Raw genomic sequence first — 9,894 nt, forward strand, 5'->3', positions numbered from 1 at the left:
TTTTGGTAGAGAAACAGCAGATTTATTCATCCATCATGAGACACTCGTTACACAACAAAGGAAAACAGTCAGAGTCTGTGTGTTTCTGCTTCTGCCGAAAGCGGTGAAGCGGTTACATAACCAAACCTGAAGTCCTCACATACACAAATATCAGTCGCACACAATATTCACACTTTGATGACGACAAATGTTTTTGGAGAAACGGCGTAAACCCTCGTTTCACAACAAATTAAAGAAAAATGAAGACTATCTGGATGAAAAAGCGTATTTTTCCAGTTTTATTTTTTAAATATCCAATAAAAGGCGCAGTAGGGTTTATTTATTTAAAATAATGTGTTTATTTTTCTCCTACAGGGTCTGAATCCTCTGAAGTTTATTTGCAAAAATTGAACTTTTGTTTCTCAAAACTGATCATTGGATCAGAACGTCATTGAAACTTTATTAGCAGAATATTTTAGTCAAATCTAGAAGAACGTTGAAGGTTATCCATCACAGCAGGAGAATTAGAGAACAGCTGAAAGGACGCTAGTAGACTTGAATTCAGTCTGATGTGATTACATAAGCAAAGTTTTGCTGTGATGTAAATAAAAAAGAAAATACTTTGAAAGCGAGGAGCTCCTGGACCCACAAAGTGCCAAAAATCACAGAAAAGCTTTGTGGTCAATACTTTAACAAACAATAATAGGCAGCATATGATAAAAAAACACTATTTTTTATGAACAAAAGCAAAGCAACAACAATAAAATAAATAATTGGCTGTACTTTAGGAAGTAAAGTAAAAGGTGAGGCTGAATGGAAAGTGCTTTCCAGTGTTGTTGGACTGTCAGCATAGATGAGAATCAAACAGGAAGATATAAAAATATGCAGCAGGAAGTAAAGACCTGAACTTCCAGGAACCAGGGTGGAGCAGGGGGAGCTGACGGGGGAGCCTCCAGACGGATGGAGGCCCCTGGAGGTGCAGCAGAGACAAATGGAGGAGGGTTGGACTCCCACACGGTGAGGAATCCTGCCAAAACACCACGAGGATGCCGAGCATTCTGGAGTAAGAACCTCAGACAGGAAGTGGCCGGTCGCCTTGGCGAGGTGAGTCAGCGGTTTCCGCAGCAAACATCAGTTCATCCGTCATGATTTGGGATATTTTTTTTAACCTTTTATTTTCAGAATTAAAGCTCAGGTTTTCAAAATAAAAGCTGAAAAATGAATCAGAGTTTGAATTTGTTTTCTTTTCTGTCGAACCGGATAATTAGTTTGTTTTAAATTGATCAAATGAAGCCAAAAACATCCAAATTAAATGCACTTTGCTGAACATTTTGCCAAAGATAAAACCTGTTGTGCATTATTTTTTTGGTTTATTTTTCTTAAAGGGCCTATTCCATGCTTTTCTTAAGTATTTCAGAGTAAACTATATCCATACACATTATCATATGTTACCTTTGGCACACTAATTATTTACGAAATATTAGTTATTTTTGTTTATGAGCTTTTCACCTGCCATAAGGCAAGATGACTTGATCTCTGAGGCTCCGCCTTTTACTGCTTGTAGGTACTGCCCATTTTATGATGTCATCCCAGAGCCGGCCTCTACATCGCGTCTGCGTTTCGAAAACAAATAACATCCAAATTTTTCATTCCACTACACCAGCTGTAGTGATGGGCGGGGCTAGCATCTGAGCACCGCTAGCTTAGCAGAGAAGATAGCGCCTGAGCATCACTGGTTGAGCGGAGAAGCTAGTGGCGGAGTATCATTAGCTTTGCAGCGAAGTCAGCAGTTAAACACCGCTAGCTGACCAGCAAAGCTAAGGGCTGAGCGGCGCTAGCTGAGCAGTGAAGCTAGTGGCTAAGCACCGCTAGCTGATCGGCAAAGTTAGCGGCTGAGCATCGCTAGCTGAGCAGCAAAGCTAGAGCTGGGGAACGCTAGCTGAGAGGCAAAATTAGCGGGGGAGCTCTGCTAGCTGAGTGACAAAGCTAGGGAAGAGCACAGATAGCTGAGCTACCTACTGAGCGCTGCTAGTTGATTAGTGAAGCTAGCGGCCGAGCATTGCCAGCTGAGCGGAAAGGCTAACAGCTGAGCACCGCTAGCTGAGCAAAAAAGCTAGCTGCTGAATATTGCTAACTGAGTGGCAAAGTTAGTGGCTGAGCTCCGCTAGCTGATCGGAAAAGTGTGTGTTTGCCTTGGGGAGGTTCTGGCAGCGCAGAACTCTTGAAAAGCGCTTTTCTGACTTTGTGACATCATCTCGTGAGAACCTGCTCGTTTTTGTGGGTTGGAAGGGGCTGGTGCTCAGAGTGCAGGTTTTTAGAGCTGCGTGAATGGATCAAAATACCACTTCAAGGTTGTTCATAGTGAGCAGTGAAAACTAAAATACACTTAAAAGCTTTAAAAAGTTGATTTTGAATGATAAAAGCCCTTTAAAAGTGTTTTTTTAAGTCTTATTTTTCTAAGATGACTTTTTGGGGGAATATTTGTTAAAGATTTATAGAAATAAATAAGATGCAAAGACGTATGGGTTCATTTTGAAATGATAAACAACAGTATGAATGGAAATAAAAGACCTCTAAAGTCCTGTAGGTTGCAAAATGATCTTGATATAGATTAAAAGCTAACGATTCATATAAGCTATTTTTAAAAAATACATTAGATATATATTTTTTTACAAAAAAAAAAAAATTTTTCCAAAAATCTCTCACTCCACAGCATCTTGAAGTGTTTTTCTCACAAAATATCAGTTGATGCAAAGTAAATATTTTTTTTTTCCATAACAAAAGCCAAAAAGCGCAGCAGCTCTACCTGTCCTGAGTTAGCTGAACCAGGAGTAAGAAGAGATGCAAAAATCTCACATCAAAACAGCAGAAAATTACAAAATGAAAGAGATTTGTCAAAAATAAGCGACAAAAAAACAGTAAAACACTCTCAGGATGACACTCGAGGCCCATTTACGGTCCCTGAACGACAGTTTCCAGAACATCACAGCTAAAAAAACACAAGAAGAACGGGCTTTTCCACCTAAATTGACTACCTGATTGAGAAAACGAACCTATTGGTGGTCGTTCTGACAGGATGTGGTCACATGACCCCAAAGCCAGAACAGGGCTGAGTATTTACGTCCTCGGTGAGTCTAATGTGGGATTGGAGGCTGAACGAACTCATCCAGTGTAGCAGGGATTTGAGGGGTTTTCCCATCTCCTAAAAATGAGACTGTGTCATCTCTTACCAAGAGAGGCCTGACTGAAACCGGTGATGTCATCACCGCAGTCGGCTAAAGAAAAAAGCTGGAAAAAAAATGCCGAAACCTCATCCTCCAAACTAAAGTGTGACCATCCTGTCAGAGCAAAAGTTAGAAGAAATTTTTTTAAAAGGGCCTTTTTGGTACATTTTTGTGCTTAAGTACAGACTTTCTGTCATTTATTTATGTCTCACAATGAGGGATGCTGGGAAATGGAGTCCAGTGAGAGTCGTTCCTCAGTTTAGTTTAATACTGACGAGGGAAACCCCTCCCAGCTCAGGCCGTGAGTCTTTAGGTGGCGTAGGAATTGTGAAAATAAAAAGTGTCTTTGGCGCCTGGATTCATTTATCGCAGGCTCAGGGGGTGGAAAAGGTGAAATAAGCACAGTAGACGCGTCCAAACTCCTCTTTGGTTGGTTGGGAGGAGAGGCTCAGATGTTCAGGATGAGGAGGAGGTCAGTCAGCTGGTCGGTTTAGCTTTAAAGCACTCCTGGAAAAAAACAAAAAACAAACTTTAAAATAATGTCTCTGAAACGCAACGTTACCATGACACAGAAAAAAATCTTCAAAAAATGATCTATTTTAAAGGTTTATCCCCGAAATCTTGAAAAATAAGTTTTCTTGACCTTTGACCTCTAGAGGAGGCCTCCATCTTGAATTTTCTGGGAAAAATTACCTTTTAGTACCATTTACAATTTAAACTCCTATCACCTCCTAACTCCTCAAACATCATGAGGAGGCTACTTCGTAAAAAAATGCTAGAATTAGAACGTTGTAGACTTTGAATGGCGTTAGCGTAGCACGCTAGCAAAATTGGCATTCCCTTTTGGCTCGCACATTTTTTACCGGAACATTGTGAAAATCGAACGTATGAATCCCTGACTCAAGCTGAACGAAACGATATGTCACATGATATGAATTTATCAAGAATGAGGGCGGGGTTAACAAAAAAACCTCGGTTGCTAAGGAAATCCAAGAATTTACTTTCACCGATTCTTCTAAAATTTACAGAGATTTGTTCGTCACTCCAAGGCGACCAAAAAATAAAATGGTTGCTATGGAGATAAACCTTTTTTTTTTTTGCTTTGTGAGAGGAGACGCAACAAATCTGAAAACATTTGTGTTGCAAGCGTAAAAATATTTCTTGACAGCAAATATTTAATGTTTTCATTTGTAAATTATGATGTTTTTTTTCTTCTTGTTTGCAATTTAGGACATTTTGATCCAAAAACTGTGACTTTTGCTTGCAATATGATGGCATATTGCAAGTTAGTGAGGGAGGGTCAAAAGGTCAACAGGTTTTTTTTAAGAAAAATTTAGTAATTTGGACAACATGTTTTCACTTTAGCAAAAGATTTTTAAAAATGAAGGTAAAACTATGAAAATTTACATTTTCATGACATTTTTCATAAAGTCAAAAATTGAGATTTTTGAAAATGTTTTGTTCATTTTTCATACAAAATACTTCAAAATAAAATAAGTTATTTCCTAGAAACATTAGGAGTCAGTATAATGTGTGCTTTGTGCACCAGGACATCAACACAAGATGACAAAAACAAATAAAAATAAGTAAAAAATATTTTTTTCCTAAATCATAACTTCGTCTTGAACCGATAATTTGAGTTAGTCTAATTGCTTTCGATCATTATAGTTTAAATATCAAAAAAGTTTTATGTTATATACAATGAGTTCCACAACTTAACACCATTAAACTGATGCATCTTTCTCAGAGTCGCATAATACATTTAAAATAATATTTCTCCTTTTATTATCATCTTCAGGAGCAAACAATTACTGAATGGTGTTTGGAAGAATAACATTTTTAGATTCAGCTAAATGTGGGAAGCTTTGTTGAACAATTCTTACAGCTAGTAGACATTAAATAAAGATTTAAGTGGAGTTTAAGTTATTTATTTGACGATTGTTTATAGCTTACCAGCTATAAAAGGCTGTTCCTGACGCTTGTGTTCGGGCCTTTGGACCTCATCTGTTCCTGAACCGGTCCCGACTGTGAACAATAACAAAAGGATTTTTTTTAATTTCTCACATTTTTAGATAAAGATGAAAAAATAAAAAAGACAAAACAAGTTAATGTGAATAAAACACGCTTGAAAGGTCATAAAAAAACATGATGTTGAATCACATTTCCTTGTGATTAATGGTCAGATTGAGGAACTGTTGTTAAACAACAAAAAACAAAGAAAAATTACAGTCATACACTTAAAAAAGAAATAGAATAGTTAAAAAAAAACTTTACTTTGAGCTCAACGCACAGGTAAAAATGCAACCTTTAAGATTGAGTATTTCTGTAACAAAAAAAGTACTTTTTGTGTTTGTTTTAGCAAAATTAATCAAAACGTAATCTTGTCTTGGTAAAATAAAAATAAAAAATGAGCTTATTATAATTAAAAATGAGGAATGAATGAGTTTATTATTGGATTATGTTGTAGAATAGACTCAGTTTTAGAGTAGTTCCCGTTTCTTTAGGTTCCTTTTGATTATGCGAGTAAACAAAGGATGTGAGGAAGGACGTTTACGGCGAATGACTTCATCACTGAACAAAGACCGCCGAGGCGAGCAGGTGTCCTGATGTCATGAAAGGTAATGTTTTTATATTTAAATAAACGATTTTGATCTTAAATAAAAGCACATTTTGGTTATTTTACCTAATGAAATGTCTGTAAATAGATTGAATGTATTCTCTACTATAGTAAATATTTTTGTTTTTCTGTTTGGCTTCTATTTAATTACAAAGAAGAAAAATATCAATTCAGTGGAATATCGCGATACTTCACTTGTATCGATTGAACAACACAAAGCTACAATTATTTACGTGAAAGGTGTTTTAATGTTCAGATAAAGTTTTTTCTAAGTCACAATTTTAAAAAAAAAGGTAAAATATTGTCTCTGGTACTGTCTTGGGATATACGGTGATTGTATCGTGTCATGTGTATCGCGATATGTATCGTATTGCCAATACACACCGTTATTACAGAGGTATTCACAATTACACAGTGAATGTAGATTTCTACAAACAGATATAGCTATTATTAATTATTGATAATATTATTAATAATCAATTATTGCCAAATTTTGGGATGAATAAAGTATTTCCATTTCTATTAATTATTAAAAAAGGTCACCAAGAGTCATCAGTGAAGCAATTTTCCTAAAAAATTAACTCCTGCAAAATTAGTTTCATTTAATCTCCATTTTATCTTGAAAATATGTCAGTTATTTAAAATGTTTAAGGTGTTTTATTTCCAAGTAAAATTGATCAAACTCTTCCTGATTTTTATATTTGGGTCAATTAATCAACAGATTAAGAACAATATTCTTGTTTTTATCTTTGTCCAAAAGGCTGAAACTTTTGAAAAAGGGACAAAAAAGAAGTTACAGACATAAAACATCCACAATAACACAAAAAAATTCACTAAAGTCACGATGGAGCGGCGTCTCACCGGCTGCAGGCCCTCCGCCATCTCTCCAGAGCCGATGTGCGTGAGGTGAACGAAGTTTGTCGGCTCTCCGATCATGCTGCGATCGATCTTCCTCCTCTTCTTCTTCTGTGGGTAAAAATAATTTTAGTGAAGGGTCCTCGTGGTCACTAGATCAGGCCACCCCCGACCCACCTCCGTTTACAGCACGTGTCAAAGTCAAGGCCCGGGGGCCGGATCCGGCCCTCAGGGTAATTCTATCCGGCCCTCCAGATCATTTTATATTGTTGTTATTAATGGCCCGATGTTATCTTGTGATTATTTTTAACTTGTTTTTCGAGAGTAAAATATTGAAAGTTATGTAAAGTTGATTAATTCTAGAAAAATATTCCTGCATTTTTAAAATAATTCATTTTTAAGCTTTAAAAATTGACATTCTGCTAGTTTTTTGGACTATTTTGGCATTTACTAAGATTTTCTAGGCTATTTTTGATTTTAGCTAATATTTCAGCTACATGCTAGCTGTTTTGGCTAATTTAGACTTTTTATTTTTTGAGGCTATCTTGAAACTTAGCTATTTTTTCAGCTACATGCTGTTTTGAAATTTTTTTTTTTTAGCTTTTATTGGGCTAATTTGGCATTAAGCTAATATTTTAACTGGCTATCATCTCTAGCATTTTCAGCTACTAGTTTCAGCATCTTCAGCAACCAAATTCAGCTTACAACATTCACATTAGCATTGAATTTTTCCTTTTTTATCCTATTTATTCATATTTTTATGACTATATACTCATCAAATTTGGACTTTTTTCCTCATATTTTTAAGACTTACTCCAGTAAATTTTAGATTTTATTCTCGTTATATTAATGTTTTTTCATATTTTAATAGTTTATTCTCATGAAATGTAGATTTTTTTTCATGTAACTTTCCAACTTAATTCTCACATGTTTATTTATTTTTCTTTTTTTATATAGTGGCCTTAATATTCCATCATAGACAACATGCAGCTGTTATTATATTCTTGAGAATTGAATTTGCAAGTTAAGTTAAATTTCAGCTCAGAGGTTCGTTGGTTCTGCTCATCGTGCTGCGTTCAGGGGCGCCCAAAGCTGTGGAAAACAGCCAATAAAAGCCTCATGAAATCCCATTCTGTTCCCAAAGTTTAGTAAATCCTGCTGTGTGGAAACACGGCGGTCAAAATCACAACCACTTGGATGGGATCTGAGAGGCTTAAGATTCACGGGATTATTCAGAGCTTTTATGTAACACAAACCGGAGCATCCGGTCGGAATCAAGCTGGTGGGATCAGAAGATATTTGGTCGTGTTTTCATCATGTTCTCGATTAAGATAGGTAAAATGATGCTCAAACAAACTTACAACCATTTAACCAATTAGAATATTTTTTTAAATGTAATTCCAACCAAATTTGCTAAATATTTAAAGTGGAATATGGATTGTTAAATGAAAAAAATAATGCATTCTTTTCTAAATTTGTAGTAAATTCGTTTTTAGTCTTTCTAACTATAATTGTCTGGTATTAGTATATATATATTTAAATTTTAAAAAAAGGAATTTAAAAATATAGAATTATTTTGGTAAATCAATTGACCTCCATAGAATTAATTTGCTTATTGCTACACAAAATGTTATTTCATTTGAGATGTAGAGAAAAACACATAATTAAAGTGAGTCATGTTCTGGAAAATTTTAAAAAGGAAAAAACATTGTGATTGTCATAATTGAGGGTTTTTTGCGTTTTCTGGAGGTAAAAGCAGCAGAATTTGTATTTTTTCTACTTGGAAAGAATGACGTTTAACCAACACGTACTAGAATGTTTAGTTAAATCAACTAAATGTTGATTATTTGTGGGCAAACTAAAAGAAAAGCTGTTCAAATTAATCTTATTTTTAATGTAAAATAACAGATTCTATAATGAAAAAAAAGATTTTATTGACAAGCAGCTAAAAATTAAATCAGATTTTTAAATTTCTGAAAAAAATAACCATAAATGTGTTTATATTTTTCTCTGAGATGTTTTCAGTCGATGTTTAAGATCTCACGTGTCAAACTCAATCCAAAACAGGATAAATATTTATTAAACACTCTAAAGCTACATTTATAAAACTTTAATACCGTTACTTTTTAACAAAATGATGAACTAGATATGTAGCATTACCTGGGATAACGCTAGTGTGAAAGCTGAATTTGGCCACTGAAGATGCTAGCCGATATCACTGAGGCTAATAGCTGAAAACGCTAAAGCTGATAGCCAACTAAAATGCCAAATTAGCCTAAAAAATAAAGATAAAAAACGTAGGTTAGCCAAAACAGCTAACTACCAGCTGAAAAAAGAGCTAAAGTTCAAAATAGCCTAAAAAATTGGAAAAGTCTAAATTAGCCAGAACAGCTAGCATGTAAAAATTAGCTAAACTCCAAAATAGCCTAAAAAGAAAAACAAAAAAAGTCTAAATTAGCCAAAACAGCTAGCATGTAAATATTAGCCAAACTACAAAATAGCCTAAAAAACAAAACAAAAAAAGTCTAAATTAGCCAAAACTGCTAGCATGTAAATATTAGCCAAACTACAAAATAGCCTAAAAAGAAAAACAAAAAAAGTCTAAATTAGCCAAAACAGCTAGCATGTAAAAATTAGCTAAACTCCAAAATAGCCTAAAAAACAAAACAAAAAAAGTCTAAATTAGCTACAATAACTAGCATGTAGCTGAAATATTAGCTAAACTCCAAAATAGCCAAAAAAATATTAGTAAATGCCAAAATAGTCCAAAAAGCTAGAAATGCCAAGTTTTGAGAACTTAAAACTGTAACTTGTTACTATAATTATAAAATAAAAACAGGCATGAATATTATTTCAGAATAAATCAACTTAAATCTTAATATTTTACTCTCCATAAAAATATATTGAGTCACAATTATATAAGAAAGATAACATCGGGTCATTAATAACAATAAAATAAGATTATCTGGAGGCCCGGATAGAATCTCCCTGACTTTGACACGTGTTTTAGACAGTAAAATGAATCTGCATGAATTTGAATTTCCTCCAGAAGCTAAGCAGCATCTGCACTTTCTAAGGTTCTTGGGGGAGGAACGAAGATTATAATGTCCTTTTAATTTAAATTAAAAGCAAAAAAAAAGTCAGATTAATAGTTAAATTGAATTAAATTGATGGGATGACTGAGTTTGTTCTTCAATTTTAAAGCTCAGATATGAGTGG

General features: G+C 34.6%; 1 protein-coding gene across 4 annotated transcripts in view; it reads right to left on the reverse strand.

The window, feature by feature from the left end:
- Positions 1 to 9,894, reverse strand: part of cdc42se1 (CDC42 small effector 1) — a 32,555-nt gene continuing 22,661 nt past the window's right edge. For 3 of the 4 annotated variants that reach the window (XM_024298352.2, XM_024298350.2, XM_024298351.2), the window contains 3 exons: positions 6,682 to 6,786; positions 5,157 to 5,228; positions 1 to 3,710 (listed from right to left, as the gene is read on the reverse strand). In XM_024298352.2, coding sequence (XP_024154120.1) covers positions 5,160 to 5,228; positions 6,682 to 6,786 — 174 coding nt within the window. In that variant the 3' untranslated portion in view covers positions 1 to 3,710; positions 5,157 to 5,159. Of the gene's footprint in view, positions 3,711 to 3,846; positions 3,883 to 5,156; positions 5,229 to 6,681; positions 6,787 to 9,894 lie in introns of all 4 variants that reach the window. The other variant, XM_036214240.1, reaches the window with a different exon arrangement.

The sequence above is a fragment of the Oryzias melastigma genome, linkage group LG11 (assembly GCF_002922805.2).
Source record: "Oryzias melastigma strain HK-1 linkage group LG11, ASM292280v2, whole genome shotgun sequence".
NCBI lineage: Eukaryota > Metazoa > Chordata > Actinopteri > Beloniformes > Adrianichthyidae > Oryzias > Oryzias melastigma.